Below are 19,974 nucleotides of genomic sequence, written 5' to 3'. Positions count from 1 at the left end.
TGGCTATAGGACAATAAAGTCAGTAGAATATCTAGTCTGGAAGACTGTGAGTAGTGGAACAACTGGAAATCTTACACTCTGGCAAATATACTGTATATTGTAAAGAAATATGGAGGTTGGAAGATTCTGTAACATTATTTGATGACTTTGGGTCACTCACTCCCTTCCCCATTTCCATCATACTTGATGTGCATTTTTGCCTGTGATAGGAAAAGGGCCAGGTCTTGCTTTGACTTGGAACATAAATCTGGAGAGAAGGGATGGGAGAATAAATTCTGTGAATTCCTATTTCCCACGGAATTTGGGTGGTTAAAAAATGAAATAGGGAATCCTGTATTTTTAAATCTAGGATAAAGAGCAGCGGGACTCTGCTATCATCAGTACAACCCATTGCTTCTCAAACATTAACTGTACATTTGGCCATCCGAGGGTTTTGTTAAAACTCAGATTCTGATTCCCTAGGCTTGAGCTGGGGCCTGATGCTCTGTTTTCTGATAAGCTCTGAGGTGACGCTGAGGCTGCTGGTCCAAGGAGCAGTCTTGGAGTGGCCAAGGTCTTACCAATGCTCTTATTAATGAAGATCCGTCATGGTTGCATGGCCCTCCCCAGATGCTTGTCCAATGGCTGTTGTGGGCATTTTCTCCATTTGTCCTGGGAAATTTACTTTTGGCTAAGTGAGCAACAGGGTCAAACAAGTCATTTCAGAGACTCTACACGAATCAGAAGCTAGGGGAAACAGAAGAGCAGAAAGAGCTTGGGGGTTGCAGTGTGAAGATCTGACTTTGTGTCGCGGCTCTACCACCGGCCTGTTGATCTTGGACGAGTCACGGCACTCCTCCCGCCCCCCCCCCCCCCGAGTTTCTGTGTCTCTGGAGGGTAACATGGTGAGAAAATCGTGTCCCTCACAGTGCTGTGATGCACTGAGAAGGAGAGAGGCAGATGTGCTTGCTCTGTGAACTGAAGGGCACCATGTCCGTGTCCGTGTCCCCACTGCTGGGCCAACAATGACACGTGTTTTTGTGGGCCTGTCCTTGCTGGTGTTCTTGCTGAACTTGGGGCAGAGGCCTATGATTTCGCTGGTGAAAAAGACATGAAATGACCCATTTTCTCTTTTTTTCTCCCCTCCTCCCCACCCCCCACTCCATCTCCACCACAGCGATTGAAACACAGAGCACCAGCTCTGAGGAACTGGTCCCAAGCCCTCCGTCTCCACTTCCTCCCCCTCGTGTGTACAAACCCTGCTTCGTCTGCCAGGACAAATCATCAGGATACCACTATGGGGTCAGCGCCTGTGAGGGCTGTAAGGTGAGTACCCGCGCCTCTGCACCCAGCATGCACTCTTTCTCCACGTGCTCCGTGGGGGGTGGGGGGACCTGCTCAGCTCTAGAAGCAGGCTGCTTTGCCATTGTGATGCCACCTCCAGCGTGGTGGGCTCGGTTGTATTTGACGGTTGCATTGCTTCCTTCTATTTCATCAGTTAAAAATTCAGAAACTTCTGCAAATGACTGATGGGGGCCAAATGTTTCTAGGGCCCTTAAAATAACAGAACAGTTCTTTTCAGGTAACAAGAGTTTTTTGAAGGAGTCCTGAACAGCATCATCCTGTTTCTCTTTAGAACATGCCGTCTGCTGTCTTTGTAGTTTTATTTTATTTTTAAATATGACTGACAGTCCCCTAAATCAACTTGCTGAGAATCCAAGGTTAAAATTGGGATTTATCTTCTGGCTGTTTCCTCAGCCCTGTGGCCTTTGAATTACAGTTTGATTTTCAGCCTGTAGGGACTTGCTACTGTGTGCGTGCGTCATAAATTCAGGAGAGCTGGATTTAAAATTCCAGCCTACGGAGTAGTGGGGGCTGAACATGTGTCAGAGAGGATATGGCTGCTTTGAATCAAGCTAGACAATTGCTATCGAGTCCAACAGTCTTAATTGAATGAAAGAGCTGCTTTTTTTTTTTTTTTAGAGAGAGAGAGAGAAAAGAAAAACAGAATGACTTCTTAGACAAATCCAACTCATCCACAGTTTTTCAAAGGAACTATGGCTGTCTTGAGCTAGCCCTTTCCCAGATATACAGCTTTTTTAGGGCCCCTCCTACAGCTGGTCAGATCTGTTCTGTATCTAGCTCCATTGGATGATTTATTGTAATTATAAGCATGCTGGAATATTACAGGTGCTCCCATCAGGTGCTCCGTGGCATTTTGTATTTGGCTTATCACAGTTAGCCTTTATTATCAGCATATGGATTGGTTAGGCGCTGCAGTGTAACAAACCATCCTAAAGCTGGGTGGCGCAAAACAACCACCTTGCGTTTAGCTTATGGTTCTGTAGGGCAGCACTTTAGGCCAGGCTCCTTTGGGTGGTTCACCTGCTCTTAGCAGCTGTGCTCCACTGTGTATCTCTGGTCAGCTGCAGGTTCCCTAGGTGGTTGTGCTTCTGGGGGTTACCGAAGCCTCCTGCTGCTGGGGACTCTTGGCTCTTCCTCATGTGGTCTCTCATGCCTGTTGGGCTGGTCCTGGCTTCTTGCACAGGCAGGGTTCCGGAAGAAAGCCCAGAGGCACATGAGGTCTCCTGAGGCCCAGGTTCACACGTGGCACGCTGTCGCTGCTGATGCATTGTGTTGGCCAAAGTAAGTCATGAGGCCGGTGATACTTGGGAGGTGGGAACAGAAACTCAACTTTCTAATGCAAAGAGCTGCAAAGTCACATTATAAGAGGCAGGAATACAGGGTAGGGAAAAACGGGGTCATTTTTGCATGGAGTCTACCACCCTGAATGCCTTACGGTCCATGACCCAGAGCGAATAGGGTCCTAGCTTGAGTGCAGCACCTCACTCATGTCTGGCGTGTCGTGGGCGCTTAAAGATAGAGGTTGAACAAACACAGAAATGTCGCTCGGCCCCTGAAAGAGATTATGTGAGTTTTCTCCTCTTTTCAAGCCACTGGAATAAACATGGATTATTTTACTGAGCGAGGCTAGTTTAGGGAACATCTCTCTGCCTCTGGGATTGTGTTGGTTGTTTTAAAGGAGTGTCCTTTCCTCCAGTTGCTTCAGATAAGGTGGTCAGGAAAGGTCACATAGCTGCCAGTTGGCAGCTGGATGAAAAGCGAAACATTTGTGCGTCGAATTAATACTTTTATTATCGATTGCTAGCTGAACCTACTTAACTTTATCCTGAAATTTGGGAAAGCTGAAGCCAAATCCCGGTTGACTTTGTCCACTTGTTGCGCAATATATAAATAAACCTTTTCCTAATGGTCATTTGAAAGTGAAATGAAAAGACATTCCTTTATTTCAAAAAATGTGAAGTCATGTCCTGTCCAGAAATCGGAATGCAGTTGTGTTCTAACTCAGCTTACCTGCTCCCATTCTGTCCCGGGAAAAGAAATTATCCAGCATCTCTCTTCCCCGCCAGATTCCAGGCCCTACGATATTCAGCTGTTTCACAATCTGTACAGTACACACTGTTTTAATCAGCTCTTAGCTAATTCCCTTGACCTCTTGCTTTAATTTTGGACTCTGACTCTTTTTAGGAAAAACCCCCAACAACAAAACCCATACCAACACAGGCAACTTGGATTAAATTGGTGAAGCTGTTCAGAGTCCTGTTAATGGCGTAGCTTTTTAACAAAAGTATAAGCCCAATAAGCCTGGCCAGCCAGTTTTCGGATTTGAGGGTTTTTGTATTGTGGGTGGATCTCTGAAAACGTGGACTGCCTTTCTCCTAGGTTGAAAAAAGAGAAAGACTGGTCTGCATTTTGGCTAACTGGGAAAATACAGTGGTAGAATTCACAGAACTGAAAACCATAAGGCCAAAGTATAATGTAACAGCCGAAGGAGAGAAACACAATTAAAAAAAAAAAACTAAATATAACTGTTACCATTTTTATTTTTATTTTTTTTATTTTTTTAAAAGATTTTATTTATTTGAGAGAGTGAGAGAGAGAAAGAGCACAAGAGTGGGGAGCGGGAGAGGGAGAAGCAGACTCCCTGCCGAGCAGGTAGCCCGATGTGGAACTCGATCCCGGGACTCCAGGATCATGACCTGAGCCGAAGGCAGTCGCCCAACCGACTGAGCCACCCAGGCGCCCCACTGTTACCATTTTTAAAAGTTACTAAAACAGTGCAACGTTTATTGTATAAAAAAATAGAAAATTAAAACCACCACAGTTCTACCCTGGGAGAAAACCTCTGCTATATCTATTTTTCTATGAGTGCATATATATATGCATTGTTATTTTTGGTTTTTATAAAAATAGAATTTTATGTTAGATGCTGGTTTTAATCTGCTTTTTAAATTTAATGGTCTTTCATGACCAAAATTTAAACAACTGTATAGTGTTTGTAGTTATAACATTAATGTAGTAATTTATGGTTATATCATAATTTATTTAACAAATTCACTGTTGTTCATTAAGTTCATCGCAGTTTTTCTCTATTACAAATAATGCTTTAATGGATAGCCTTGAGGTATATCTGTGATAATTTTTTTAGGATAAATTAGTAGAATTGGAATTTCTAAGTCATTGGCTTTGAACATGTTTAAGGCTTTTGATACAAATTGCCAAAATGTCTTCTAAAAGAGGTATATCAATTTAAGTTCTGTTAGTCCATTAAAAGTTAATTGTGTTAGAGGCTATCTGTTAGGAACCTCTCCAAGGTAATGAATCAAGAAACAACTTCTCTTTTGGAATTCTGCCTCTGTCTACTTTGGTTGTTTATCATGGGCCCAAGGCATGTTATCATTTTGGGCTCCCGGCAGATACACCATGGGTCCCTGATTGACCTATAACGGCTGGCCCATTTTTTGGCTAGAGATCACAGATCACTATTCTGGGTTGGGAGCCTCTGCTCTAAAATAGGACTCCCAAATAGAACCCAGTTTATATCTATAAGAAGTAATGTCCACGGTGGCTTCAGCCTGTCCTGAACAGGATGACCTTACTGACTACTGTTTGGGAAAGAGAACCTTCTGTTTTCTTAGGGAACAGTGGCTGTCTCAGACTCAGAATTTAATGAATGGGTGACGGTCCACCTCTTGGAATGACCAGTGGCTACTGTGTTGACACAGCATTACCATGGCAACATAACCACTAGATGCACCATTGGGTTGTCCCGTTTAGGGGATTTCCAGCTGAGCCACGGCAGTTTCTTGCGGGGGACAAAGAGTACATAAAGTGAACGTGTGTTGTGGTTAGCCAAAAGGTTCAACAATATAGAGTGATAAAGTTGATTTCCATGTGTCCTTAAGAAACCGTGTCATTGCTCATAGCTAGAATTTATGCACAATTTTGGCCTTGATCATATTTTATATTGATTATGGAGTTTAGAGTAAGGATACCAGGATTTGAATTCTAGTTAGGCTACTTGATAACTTTGTGACCTTGGGCAAACTTCTTTAATTCTCTGTGTCTCTCTCTTCTCATCTGGAAAAATGGAGATAATAATAGTATTTCTTAATATTGCTGTTGAGTATAAAATGAGTTACTATGAAGAATATAGATGGTACCTGGAACATAGTAAGTGGTATATACATTCAGTTATGGTTTACATTATCATTAACTTAATGACTTTTGCACAGTGATGTAACATCAGTTACACTCTTAGTATTCTTTTTTATAGTGCTCTTTTATAATTCTCCACTTCTTTATACCAAAAAATAAACACTGCCTCTTTCCTTCAAGTCTCAGTTTAAAACCCAAGCAATCCATTGAACCTACCCTGATTATTCCAGTGCAGGGGTTGGCAAATGGTTTCTGTAAGGAGCCAGGTAATAAATATTTTAGGCTTTGAAGGCCATCTGGTCTCTGTCACAACTACTCAACTCTATCATAGTATGAAAGGAGCCACAGACAATATGTCAAATAATGGCTATGGGCATGTTTCAATAAAGCTTAATTTTTTTTTTAAGATTTTATTTATTTGAGAGAGAGAGAATGAGTGGGGGTGAGGGGCAAAGGGAGAGAGAGAGAGAGAGAAGCAGACTCCCCGCTGAGCAGCCCCCGATGTGGGGCTCCATCCCAGGACCCTGGGATCATGACCTGAGCTGAAGGCAGATGCTTAACCAACTGAGCCACCCAGGTACCCCAATAAAACTTTATTTGTAAAAATAAGCAGTGGGCTGTACTTGGCCCTTGGGCCTCGTTTCCTGAGCTCTGCTAAAGTACATGGGGATATGTTCTTTTTACAATTTCTAAAACTCAAAAGCTGATGACCAAAGCACTCATGCCCAGGGTGCCAGGCCAGTTGTTTCTGGTGGACTATAGGCTAGGGAATGCAGTACTCCTTCCCCACTTGCTTCAGAAATGGTGTTTAACAAAACTTGATGTCCACTTGCCCAGAGCTCCAACGTGGGAGTTTCAAGACCACTCTCTTGGGGCACGTGGGTGGCTCAGTTGGTTAAGTGGCTGCCTTAGGCTCAGGTCATGATCCCGGGGTCCTGGGATCGAGCCCCACATCAGGCTCCCTGCTCAGCAGAAAGCCTGCTTCTCCTTCCCCCTCTGCCTGCCGCTCTGCCTGCGTGTGCTCTCTCTCTCTCTGTTAAATAAATAAAATATTAAAAAAAAAAAAGACTACTCACTTAGTCTGTTTCCTCCTTATTCCCACCCGGCTCCCACTTTTTTATCATCCAAAGCCATAGAAATTAGCAGTTTCCTTATGAGTGAGCTGCTTCTAGAACCACCTAGCATCTTACTTTGGAGAGGTTTGTGGGATGTGTTTTATGAGCTGCTGTCTTAGTAAGATTTTCTTGCCTAAAAAATAACCCAAATGCTTGTTGGCTTAAAACAATAGACATGTATTGTCACAATTCTGTGCAGGTTTTCTTGTCTTGGCTGGCTTGTCTTGGGTCAGGCAGTTTAGGTGGCCTCATGACTGGGTCCTTGACAGGATGACTGGATCCTCTTCCCATGTTATCATTCCTCATCCTTTAGCCTAGCCTGGACTTGTTCACAGGGTGGTGGATGGGTTCCCATCAGTAAGAGAGGACAAGCACCAATGTGCAAACCTCTGGTTGCATCACATTTGCTCACATCCCGTTGGTCAGGCAAGTTACATGGTCAAGTCTCAGTCTGATGGGTGGAGAAATAGACTCCACCTTTGAAGGGGATAAATGGCAAAGTCACCTTACAAAAGGGTGAACATATTAGAGCTGGCATTTGACGATATACTATATTCTATTAACTTCTGATTTCATGTGTAAGTCTCTTCTGATAGCCTATATTCACCATTCCATCATCTTATAGCAGATGATTATTGAACACCTACTAAGTTCCAGGGCCTGTGCCAGATGCAGCAGTGAACACAAGGGAGCTGTTCCTCCTGGAACTTACTGTCTCATATAAATAACGTACAGATGATAAACAATTCAGAGTTGGAAGAAAAGGAACAGAATGGTCTGTAAACAATAGTGGAGGGGCACCGGATTTATTTGGGAGTCGGGGAGATCTTATGACTGGAAGAAACCAGCTGTGTGAGTAACAAGGGAAAGCATTTCAGGGCAGAAACTGAATACTTAGAATCTAGGGCTATTTCTTCCTTTCTTTGCTGTATCCATTGGCTTCTCTGGGCCCCAACAAATTTGTAAAAGTCAAATCCACAAGTTTGAACCCAGTCCTACACCAAATACAGTGGTAAAACAGTGTACCCAGTATTGTAGTCATTTCTTGTTAGGGATGGCTAATGTGGTGTGGCTGTATATAAGTTGAGAGGTGGGTAGGGGGAAGGAGAAAACTGCCCTTGTTGGAAACCTCCTCTATACCAGGCATTGGGGCATTTTATACTCTTACTTCATTTAATTCTCACAAGAGCACTGTAGGGGGTAGGCTTGATGATGCCCATTTTACAGAGGAGGAAGCTGAGTTTCAGACATAAAGGAGCGTGGCTAAGGTCGCACAGCTAGTCTTTTCGAGGGCTAGGACTGAAGTCTTAGGCCTTTGGGAAAACATTCCACTGCTTTAGCTGCATTGAAACAGAAGGTAGGAAGCAGTGGTGTGTTGTTTTCTAGAGTGGGGGTTTCAAGGGGCAACAAATTAAAAACAGGTGGGAGTATATTTAAAAAGAAAACAACCCTATTGTCTTGATCATTTCATAAAAGAAATGGCATTTTTATAACAAAAAGTAGAAGAAAGAAGAGCTTACAAGGCAGTCTTTCCCAAGAAGGGATGGTTACAGGGCCCACCCACGGGCACGCTCCCAAATGGTGCTTTGTCCTTGTTCTCTCTCCTTTGCTGTTGACGGGTGGAAACTTCCCATCCATAAGCTAGCATTTGGGAGCCACTGTCCAGCCCCCGTGGAGAGCCCCCGGCTGCCGCCATGATGGTGCGCCTTCCCCACAAGGGCACAGAGGAAATGCTTGCTCAAGGTCATGTTGGTAGCCTTCTATTTAAAGCAGCCTTTAAGAGTTTAAACTCCACTAGCCCCCTCAGTCCCTCAGGGCTAATTTTGTCCATTTTCTCATCTGCCTTTGTTTTCCTTGCCTCTGAAGAAGGGAGGCCCTCATCTCTGTGACAGTGTTCGGCTGCTGGGCTGTTTTGTTGGGGTTTTTTTTTTTTTTTTTTTTTTTTTTCTGGCAGACAGCAAGTAGTATGCTCTGTCACAAAAAGTTTTGCAATCAGGAAGATGGATGTCTGCACTTAATTTTAGAACTTCTATTAAATACTATAAATGTGCTTAATGATTTTATTTGACCAAGGCCATTTAAAACGACTTTTTTTCCCCTGGTTTTTTTGTTTGTTTGTTTTGATTTTAATTGGCATGGATAAACATGAACGCTGTGCTCTGTCTCGAGAACATTTCTGGCTTTGCCTCAGTTCAGAGGTTGGCTGCAGTATTGAGCCCCAAGAACGATATACCATGCAGTTCTGGCAGTAACAAAAACTGGACAGTGTCTGCATCCTGTAATGGCTAAAAGTGAATTGAGAAGCTTGGCATCAAGTTCATTATTCTAGTTTTTGAACCCCACAAAATAGGTCCCCTCGTAGACCCAAAGAGCTATTCTCCTTGTTAACATCGGCCAACAGTGGGAGAACTGACTTATTCTCTCATTAATCAGACCTCTGTGAAACACCTTCCGAGACAGGCTTTAGGTGTAGAAATGAAAAGTTTTATGTATTTGGTTCCCAAAGTTGTATCCCGGTATTTATAAAGTCCACAGATGGGTGCCTGTTGGATAACAGGGCCATGGTAAATATTTATGGCCTAAATGGATGAACGAAGGGTAAGGAGACCACTAGTGTCTGTACCGTGTGCTGTGATTGCCTAGGGGGGCTTGGTGAGCGCAGAGACGGAGCCTCTCATCCCTCTGACATGTTCAGGGCTTTATACAAGAGATGATTTTGTAGATGTATCAGCATTTTCCAGAGCGGGGAGGGGAAAGGAGTGTTCGAGGCAGAAGTTGAAGGCAAGGGAACTCGGAATAGCCTATGAAGAATTATGTGGAAAAATGGAATTTTATCCATTCTGTAGACCTTAGTTTTGCATAGCCCTATGCAAGCAACTGGGGATCAGCCAGGCTTTAAAGAGGCTCCAGGGCGCCTGGGTGGCTCAGTTGGTTAAGCGACTGCCTTCGGCTCAGGTCATGATCCTGGAGTCCCTGGATCGAGTCCCGCATCGGGCTCCCTGCTCAGCGGGGAGTCTGCTTCTCCCTCTGACCCTCCTCCCTCTCATGCTCTCTGTCTCCCATTCTCTCAGATAAATAAATAAAATATTTAAAAAAAAAAGAGGTTCCAGAGGACTCATTACATATCATTGCCTCAAAAAAGACTTCTCCAGAACCCCCCACCCCAGTTAGATTCCCCTCTTTTACATTTTTTATTGTTCTCCTTTGTAGCACTTACCGCAACTGTAATCAACTTATTATTTATGGAGGCCTTGGTTTGATACCAGCTTCTTCTTTTAGACTATAAACTCCAAGAGGGCTGGGGCTGGTCTCAGTGTCTAGCACAGCACTCTGCACATAGTAGGGCTTCAGTGATGAGTGATTTTTTAAATCACAAATTAGATCTAATTATAGAGTATTTAATATAGTAATAAATGACATAAATCAAGCAGGTATATAATTCTATGGTAATGCACATAGTATAATTTTATACATCCTATCTAATTATATAATTAATTGCATCTAATTATATAGGGTTGGTGATGATGCATTAATGAAAACTTTTATAAAATTTATAAACAGGAAAAGGCCTTTCATGGCCAAAGTGCAGCTCATTTTCTTAGTAATTTCTGCCTTCCACCTCAGAGTTAACCCTTCTGTGCAAACGTTTATTTTGTCTTTGATACTGTCTTTATGCAAACTCTTAAGGACTTGCAACTGGAATGATATACTCAAGAACACTGTGGGTTCTTAGTGATTTAAAATAAATCTCAACATGTAGAATCTACTTTCCTGCGGAGAAACATCAAGACAGCTAAAATGGCATTCTGGCTTTTCCCAGCAATAGATCCTACTGAAGGAGAAAACACTTTTCTTCTTCTGGATAAATGTTGTTCTACATTGAGAAATCATTTTGGGTTGAAAAGGCAGAAAAGTCTTTTTTTAATGTTAATCACCATACATTACATCATTAGTTTTTGATGTAGTGTTCCAGGATTCATTGTTTACGTATTAACACCCAGTGCTCCATTCAATACGTGCCCTCCTTAATACCCATCAACAGGCTAACCCATCTCCCCCACCCCCCTCCCCTCTAGAACCCTCAGTTTGTTTCTCAGAGTCCATAGTCTCTCATGGTTCGTCTCCCCCTCCAATATCCCCCCTTCATTTATCCTTTCCTACTATCTTTTTTTTTTTTTTTTTAACATGTATTATTTGTTTCAGAGGTACAGGTCTGTGATTCAACAGTCTTACACAATTCACAGCATTCACCATAGCACATATCCTCCCCTATGTCTATCACCCAGCCACCCCATCCCTCCCACCCCCCACCACACCAGCAACCCTCAGTTTGTTTCCTGAGATTAAGAATTCCTCAGATCAGTGAGATCATATGATACATGTCTTTCTCTGATTGACTTATTTAGCTCAGCATAATACCCTCCAGTTCCATCCACGTCATTGTAAGTGGCAAGATTTCATTCCTTTTGATGGCTGCATAATATTCCATTGTATATATATACCACATCTTCTTTATCCATTCATCTGTCAATGGACATCTTGGCTCTTTCCACAGTGTGGCTATTGTGGACATTTCTGCTATAAACATTGGGGTGCACATATCTCTTCAGATCACTACATTTGTATCTTTGGGGTAAATACCCAGTAGTGCAGTTGCTGGGTCATACGGTAGCTCTATTTTAAACTTTTTGAGAAACCTCCATACTGTTTTCAAGAGTGGCTGCACAAGCTTGCATTCCCACCAACAGTGTAGGAGGGCTGTGCATCCCTGCCAACATCTGTTGTTTCCTGACTTGTTAATTTTAGCCATTCTGACTGGTGTGAGGTGGTATCTCATTGAGGTTTTGATTTGGATTTCCCTGATGCCAAGCGAATTGAGCACTTTTTCATGTGTCTGTTGGCCATTTGGATGTCTTCTTTAGAAAAATGTCTGTTCATGTCTTCTGCCCATTTCTTGATTGGATTATTTGTTCTTTGGGTGCTGAGATTGATAAGTTCTTTATAGATTTTGGATACTAGCCTTTATCTGATATGTCATTTGCAAATATCTTCTCCCATTCTGTCGGTTGTCTTTTGGTTTTGTTGACTGTTTCCTTTGCTGTGCAAAAGCTTTTTATCTTGATGAAGTCCCAATAGTTCATTTTTGCCCTTGCTTCCCTTGCCTTTGGCGATGTTTCTAGGAAGAAGTTGCTACCTGTGATCTCCTCTAGGATTTTGATGGAGTCCTGTCTCAAAATGGTTGAAAGACCTGAATGTGAAACAAAAGTCTTTTTTTTTTCCTGGTGTATGAATAAACAGGAAGTGGAGGGTGAATTTTGAATTAGCCTGCAACCCTGTATTTTTTTTTTCTCATGTTGGCTTGGTAATAGTATATTTAATTTAGTGGTTTTAAATGGCTTATAAATTTTCTAATGGTTAAAAGTTCATAAACGGTTGTTGAAATGCCTACTTTGCTTGTTTAAAAATATCTGGAGCACTTTCATTTGCTGTTTTTGTTACATCAAACAAGCTAAAGGTCTGTCATTTTTGGTAAAAGTTTTACCTCTGTCATACAGTAGAGAAGCAGTTTCCAATATTCATTTTGTAATTAACCTGTTGCTTTGAAAATGGCTCACCTCCCAGTGAGTGATGTCTCAAGTGCCTGTTTCATGTTTTGGTCAATTAAAAAAAAATCGCCAAAAATCAACACTCTTTTTTCTGATTTAAAGCAAAGGGGGGGCGGGGGGAGCAAAAGAAGTTGCTTTTACAAAATTCCTAGGGACCATCATCTAAAAATGAATTGTGACCATGTCTTACAATTACAGCAAACAAAAACAAAAATGTATTTTTGTCAAGGAAATAAAAGTATACTTTCAGGGTTTCCTGAGAGTGATAGAAATTATGACTGAAAATCATTTCTGTTTAAATCAAATTTACACCATCCTCGGTGATGATTTAGTTACTTTTGGGAAATGAGTGTTTCGGCCTTTTTTCTTTCTAAACCTTTTACTAGAGAGGTTAAATAGAGAGCTTTCAATTCTGTATTTCCTTCTCCTGGGTGAACGCTTGGAAAAAAGTGATACAAAGTGAAATTGGCAAGGGCAGCCTGTTTTAGCAGCCCCTTTCTTTCTCTTCATGAGGGCACAGCTGTGAGTTGCCTTGCTCCCACCTGCAGACCTGTGTAAGCCCACAGAAACAAGAAACATATCTTACATTGATATTGCCTCTTTAATGTTTCTGGAGCGCTTTCACATATGGAATTAGGCTAAGCTTAGCTGCAGTACAAAAAAAAAAAAAAAAAAAAACCCACTCCAAAAGGTGCGATATCTCGTACAGAATTTTTTTTTTTTTTTTAACATAACAGTTCAAGGTATGCATTCCTGGTTGGTTTCTTCTCTCGTCCACACAGGGATTAGGACGTCTGGCTCTTTCTAGCATTCTAGTTTGGCATCCACTAGGTCCTTAGCACGTCATCAGGAATGAGAAAAAGAGCATAGGGGAGGCCGCATACCTGCTTCTTCTTTTTTTTTTTTTTTTTGACAGAGAGACCTTGAGACAGGGAACATAACCAAGGGGAGTGTGAGAGGGAAAAGCAGACTTCCCGCTGAGCAGGGAGCCCCATGTGGGACTCTATCCCAGGACCCTGGGATCATGACTTGAGCCAAAGGCAGACGCTTAACTGACTGAACCACCCAGGTGCCCCATACCTGCTTCTTTTTAAAAGCCAGGGCCTGAGGTGGACTGCATCATTCGCCAAGAACTGCTCACGTGACCAGAAGCAAGTGCAAGAGATCTAGTCCAGCCACAGGCACGGGGAGAGACCTGTTATTATGGAAAGAAATAATGAATTCAGTGGAGAGCTAATAGTTTCTGTCTTTGGTTTTTTATTTGATCTTCATACCAATTAGAGAAGTAGGTGGCATAAGTTTATCCCCCCTCCAGTTTTTAAGGGAACTTTTAAGCGTCTACGGGACCACGTTCTACCATCCACGATCTTGATCTATAATCTAATTCTGTTACTGAAGTGGTTTCTCGTGGAAACATTTGGATACATTTCTGCATTGCTTGGATACATTTCTGCATTGACTTTTCCCTGATTCTTCTCAAACTGTCTTTTCAAAGCATATGATTGTAAACATCTCCATATTCCTGTATGTTCCATTTTGACATTTTGAGAGACTGGCAAGGCCTTCCTCAATACAGCTAGACCTTTAGCAGGGGTTAAATTCCACAAGGCAAAAATCACACGTAGCCAGAATGACCCCAGAAAATCCCTTCGGCAAGCCGACTGTTGGAGACTGACATATGTCTCTCATTAAGGACCTACAAAGCCAATTCTTCCTCCAGCTTTGGAAACATGTTGCCGTCCCGTCTGTGCAGCACCAGATGAAACAGTTGCTTTGTTTTCATGTTGTACCAAACATATGTATCCTTAAGCACAAGAATCCTACTCATGGCCTGAAAATCACACATCTTTGTAGATGTGTCTTTGTTACTGAATTGCTCCTACCCTGATAGTTTCTTGGGGATTGGAATTTCTCTTGCGCCTTATGCGAACTGGGTCTTTTTAGTTTTTGTTCAGTGTTTTTCCACTTCAGAGAGGCAGCTAGATGTGTCCTATGGATAAGCAGTGCCAGAATGGGGAAAACTTTGTTCTGTGGACCCTAGAACTCATCCCTGAAGAAACTCTTAGAGAGTGGAATAAAACTCTGTGTGCCTGTCCGCCTGTACAATACTAGCATTGTCCGCAGTGGAGGGGAAAAGCGGGGTTCTGGCAGCCCTGCCCCATTAGAGTCTTGTTCCTTGTTCCATATTGAAAAGATGACATTCCTTTGCTAGCAACGTCCTGCCCGGATTTCTGGCACTGGCTCTCCGGCCAGCGCTGTCGCCTGGGGCATTTCTGTTTGGGTTGGTTTTGTTTTATTTCAAAAGTAGCAAAGTGCAGGCGGCATGAGCGTACAAGGTAGAACTGTTTTTATAAAGCTTGTCGTCGAACTTGTCGGTAGAGTCAAGGTGGCCCGTCTGCCAGGCCGTCTGCTTCCTGCTCACTCGCGTCAAAATGCAAAAAGGCACAGAGAGTAGATTTAACTTAGGAACTTATTCTCAGGCGTTACTGAGGCAGCCTTTGGGTTTTAACAGGGGCCACCTCTTCCCTCGGAGGATTTCAATATAATGCTTCATTTATAACAGAGATTGGTGGATTTGCAAAGTAAATATTCCAATAAGGAAAAGCAAAATCTTCAGTGACCCTCCCCGTTCTGCTACTGTGGAGGCTTTTTCTGGGTCTGGAAAAAAAAATCCTTTATATTGGCTGCAGCTGTGAACTGGGGCATGTAACATGGACCTCTCAGCTTCTGTGAGCCTTAAAATAATGAGCAGTAGGAAACTCTGAGGTAGGTCAGTGACAGGGAGAATACTTTGGTTTTTTAAAGGATTTTCATGGCTACACAAATCTGGAGAAACTAGAATGATCAAGCGACTCTGTGCCTCTAAATCTGAAAATAGCAGCATTCTAAGTATACAACAGCACTATTCATACGGGCCTGGGAAGTCCCCCAAATCATGAAAATTATCCTTATCAGTCAAACCCAGCAGGGATCATCTGACTGTTCCGCAGGGAAATGAGAATTTTAGTTGGGATCTCACATCCATATGTCAAACTCAAATTGTAGATGAGCTGTGCTATATCTGGGGACTTTGGGTGTGTGGGCATACTTTTAACCAGCAAGTACTTTTGAAAGCTGCTGTCCAAATTTATATTACTCCTCATTAACATAAAGAATTAGTTTCAGAATAGGGGCGCCCGGGTGGCTCAGTCGTTAAGCGACTGCCTTCAGCTCAGGTCATGATCCCAGGGTCCTGGGATCGAGCCCCGCATCGGGCTCCCTGCTCAGCGGGAAGCCTGCTTCTCCCTCTCCCACTCCCGCTGCTTGTGTTCCCTCTCTCTCTGTCAAATAAATGAAATCTTAAAAAAAAAAAAAAAGAATTAGTTTCAGAATAATAGAATTGGGGGGGGTGCGTGTTTTCGATATTTATTAGTTTCCAGAGCATGTCCTGCTGTGGTAGATGCTCCTGCAACTGGTTGGTACCCTAAGTTAGCAAATTTATAGATGCAGTACTCCATAAGATATTTTTGATGGCATCTATTCCATCTGAATGTACGATATATTATGTTTATGATGGCATCAAAACATTAAGCGAAAATGCTTGAATAGCTTTCAGTATATTTGTTGTGTTGAATTGTGACCAAAAGAAGTAGGAAAGTTAGCAGCCCACTGCCAGAAATTGTGGGAAGAGGGTATTAGAAATTGAGTCCGCGAATTCTGATTACTTCCCCAAAATGGAATTAAATGTAAAATTCCTCATTCAGTCGCATTTTGGTCTTAAAGGAGATTATTTCTTGCTTTAAGAGTTAGGTGGGACATAGGTTCTGTTTCAACGCATATTTGGTGCAAATTCTTGCCTGTTGACCGACAGTTTGAATCTCTTGTACATATCGCACATCCAGATATGGTAGTTATGTCTGTAACTATTCATGGCAGGTAGGATCTGCATACAGTTGTGAGTTACACAGCAAGCCTGAGTCTGACTGTCACCACCAGATGTACTTGTTTTTAAACACCAGCTCATAATGGAGTCATTTCTTTTGCTATACCCAGGTGTGGGATGTTTGCTCTGAGAGAGTCCACAGGACTGATATCATGGATCTGGTGGTTTAAGAAACATAAAAGAGTATTTTTTGAACTAGTGAGCCTGGGTCAGGTTTGACCAGATATTCCTTTATTATTTGATTTTGTTTCATCCATCTTATGAGCTCTAGGCCTCAGAAATAGCATTCCTTTTCTCTACTATCACAGGAGAAATAAGAGCATTGGATGAGAGATAATAGTGACCTCCGAGGAACTAATCTTTGCCTGTATCATGTTAAGACCTTGTAGGTTACTCTAGGCATGCCCGTGGAACAGCAGTGGAAACTGAAGATTAGTTATGTTTTGGTATTCTAGTATTTAGAATGTTAATAATTGATTTTAAAATAATAAAGCTGAAATTCCTACAAGGACATATAAAACAATTTAAATTGGTTAGAAGAAAAATGATTCTTTGAAACTTGATGTCTTTGGAACACTTGCTTCTTTTTATTCAAGCCATCTGGGAGCACAATCAAAGTGGTGTGGGTTAATCTTAGGTTCTGAAGCCTTGCTAGAACGCAAAAGCCACCTGTCTCCTCCCCATCACGAAGGCCGTCTCTTGGTTGGAGTCTCTGTCACTACTACATACAACTGTACTGCAGAAAATGACTTTTATGGCCCTACGCAATACAAATGGAGTAGAGAAATGCAACCATACTGTGTGTCTAGGAGGATGGGCGATATTGGTATGTATCACTAGTGTTTACCCCCCTCTCTGCTTCAAGAATCACCACAGATTATTTCTTTTTTCCATATTCATGTGATTGTCAATGCACTTGTCTCATACACACGGTTGCATTCGCATGCCATGGAAGAATTCTCTCCCCATCGGTATCAGACTCGGCCCCTGGCAAGGGGTTTACATAAAATCCCTTGAGTAAAAACCCTCTTATTTGTCTCTGCCTTCTGCTTTTTATACCATTAGTCTCTGCCAAAAAACATTTTTTTTTTCTGCCAAAAATGTTTATAAGTTCCTTAAGCATATTTCATAGGATAGATTTAAGAAAAAAATTATGTCCCACCCCAAACTGCCTCTCTCTGAACTGAACTTGGTCATAATGTATCTCTCATTTTCTTTTTAAATAAATTTTAAATAAATAAATTTTAAATAAATCTCTGCCCCTCTGGGAAACTCCCCAGGAAGTTAAAGAGCAGCTGCTATCCCTGTCTTGATGTGAGAGACCCAGTCCTGGGCCTATAACTCTCCTTTTATGTGTAATCAGCATTTCTCCAATGTGGCCTGTTGAGTCTTCCTTGAAATGGAAGTGTTGGCAGCCCATTCTCATGTGCCAGGGCTCCTGCAGGGGAGTGGAGCTTCCTCCGTAGCACGTCTACTCTTTGAAATTATTTCTTCATCTACTTACGTACTGGTTTTCTCTCCCACTGGCATATAAGTACCCTGAGAATAGGGACTTCGCGAGTCTCATTTACTTCTGTATTTCCAGTGCCTATGACAAACTCAGCATGATGTAGGCACTCAATAGATGTTGAATTCCATTGATAATAAATAAAATTAGAAGCAATAGGGAAAACAAACTGGATTAGAACTCGTTCATGCCCAAAGATTGTGGTAGGTCCAAGTTATCTATCACAGGGCAGAGGCTAAGGGGCAGATGGAGGAGAAGATAGCATAATGTTGGCTGAGCATGTCCTCACAGGTAAGAAAGGAAGAATGACAATTTCAGCAGGCATCCTCATCCATTCCATTTTTATTTTTAGGAGCGTTCTCCTCTGAGCACTCCAAGTGATGCGGGGGTGCCCGCCCCATCTGTCCTGCTGCCTCTTTCCTGCTGTCCGTTGCTGCCCTGCTTTTTGGCATGGGATAAGATGATTCAAGCCCAACATTTGGGTTGATTTTGCCACCTGATGAGGTGGCCTCTTGGTGTCTGCCAAGGTGACTATTTTCTTATCAATTATTAAGGTCACTTCTTGGCCTCAAGTTGAACTGGTTTTGAATTTCAAATACTGGTGTTTCACCACTTGTCATATACACCAGTGAAATGATAAATCCTATAAGTACAAGGCATAGCACAATTTACAGAGGATTTACAAATACAGTATTTCCTGGCTTCATATAACTTTACTGTGTAGGTAGGACAGGAGAGCGCAATGCCTTTTTCTTTAGGGTTTAACTTCTAAAATAAGTGTGTGAGGTAAAAATTGTATAGGGCTAAAATGACCCTGATTCATCCAAACTGTGTGTGTTCCAGTTACCCTCGCTGCTTAGCAAACCATTACAAATCTTAGAGATAGAAAACAACTTTTCCAAGGGCGCCTGGGTGGCTCAGTCATTAAGCGTCTGCCTTCGGCTCAGGTCATGGTCCCAGGATCCTGGGATCAAGCCCCACATCAGGCTCCCTGCTCGGCGAGGAGCCTGCTTCTCCCTCTCCCACTCCCCCTGCTTGGGTTCCCTCTCCCGCTGTGTCTCTCTCTGTCAAATACATAAATAAAATCTTAAAAAAACAAAAAAAAGGATAGAAAACAACTTTTCCTTTTTGCTCACAGATTCTGTGGGTACAAAAATCCAGGCGGGGCACAGCAGAGATGGCTTGTCTGTGCTCCGTCCGTGCTCTGGTGCCTCAGCTGAGAAGCTTCGGCATCTGCCATGTCTCCACGTCTGGGAAGTGTCTTCAGCAATGCGCCTGGTAGTCAGTGCTGCCCGTTGACTGGGACCTCAGCCGGGGCTGTTGAGCAGAACACGGACCTGTGGCTTCTTGCTGGGGCTGTGCTTCCTCACAGAATGGCAGTCTCGGCATTATCAGACTTATTACGGGGTGGCTCAGTGGTCCACAAGCTAGGGTTGCAGAAAGCAAAGTGGAAGACATGTGGCCTCTTATTTCCTAGCCTTGGAAGCTCCATGAAGTCCCTTCTGTCAAATTCTATTGATTAAGGTAGGCACAGACCCACCCAGGTGCAAGGGGGAGGGGACATAGCCCCTCCTCCCTCTGGGACAGAGCCCGGGTCACTTTAGAAGAGCTGCTGGGAAGGGAGATGTCACCGTGGCCACCTTGGGTTTTGTTTTGAACCACAGACTCTTTCTTTAGGTAATTGCCAGATGGCGTAAGTGAATTGTTTTTAGGACCCTGTTGTAGGGAAAACATGCATCTTTTAGACTACCAAGGCTCATGGCTCACCTTGAAAAACGGGGGGGAATCAAGAGAGACCAAGAGAACTGTGGATTCCCACCACTAATCTTGCACTTGAGGACATCACTCACGGAGTTAACTGGCAGGTCAGCATCTGCCACCAACCCTCCTTTAAGCTGCTGTGAGCGTCTTCTTCCTTCCCAAGTAATGAGGAAAAATGAAGTGCACTTAGGGTGTAATAATTCATATGACAACAGAGAGGGAAAGAATTTACCAGAAGGCCCAAGTGAGACCCCAGCTCCGCCAGCTATCTCAAAACAGATGGGCAGCTCATCTCCCAGGGAGTGGCCTCCAGTTCCAGCCCCCTGCCCTCCCCTGACTCGTGTCAGATTATACAATGATTATCTTACTGATTTTCGGCCACCGAATGAATTTTTTTTTTTTTTTTTTTTTTTTTTACTAAATGTGGGTTCTATTGTTTGATGCTCTCATCCTTGTGCTTCCCCATGCTCTTTGCCAGGATAGTTATTTATTCCTTTTGGGGCGAGCTATTCTTGTGCATGGTCAGGGTGCTGAACTCCCACTGACTTCTACTGCAGTTCTCTT

The 19,974-nt window shown here is 42.8% G+C and overlaps 1 protein-coding gene across 2 annotated transcripts in view; it reads left to right on the top strand.

Moving 5' to 3' along the window:
- Nucleotides 1-19,974, top strand: part of RARB (retinoic acid receptor beta) — a 464,566-nt gene that overhangs the window by 325,876 nt on the left and 118,716 nt on the right. For both annotated transcript variants that reach the window (XM_034993612.1, XM_034993620.1), the window contains one exon: nt 1,157-1,305. In XM_034993612.1, the coding sequence (XP_034849503.1) occupies nt 1,157-1,305 (149 nt within the window). The remainder of the gene's footprint in view (nt 1-1,156; nt 1,306-19,974) is intronic.

This window comes from Mirounga leonina, unplaced genomic scaffold, assembly GCF_011800145.1.
Source record: "Mirounga leonina isolate KUSES-001 unplaced genomic scaffold, KU_Mleo_1.0 Mir_115, whole genome shotgun sequence".
Lineage (NCBI taxonomy): Eukaryota > Metazoa > Chordata > Mammalia > Carnivora > Phocidae > Mirounga > Mirounga leonina.
Note: the sequence above shows the minus strand (reverse complement) of the source record. Positions and strands in the feature narration are given on the sequence as shown.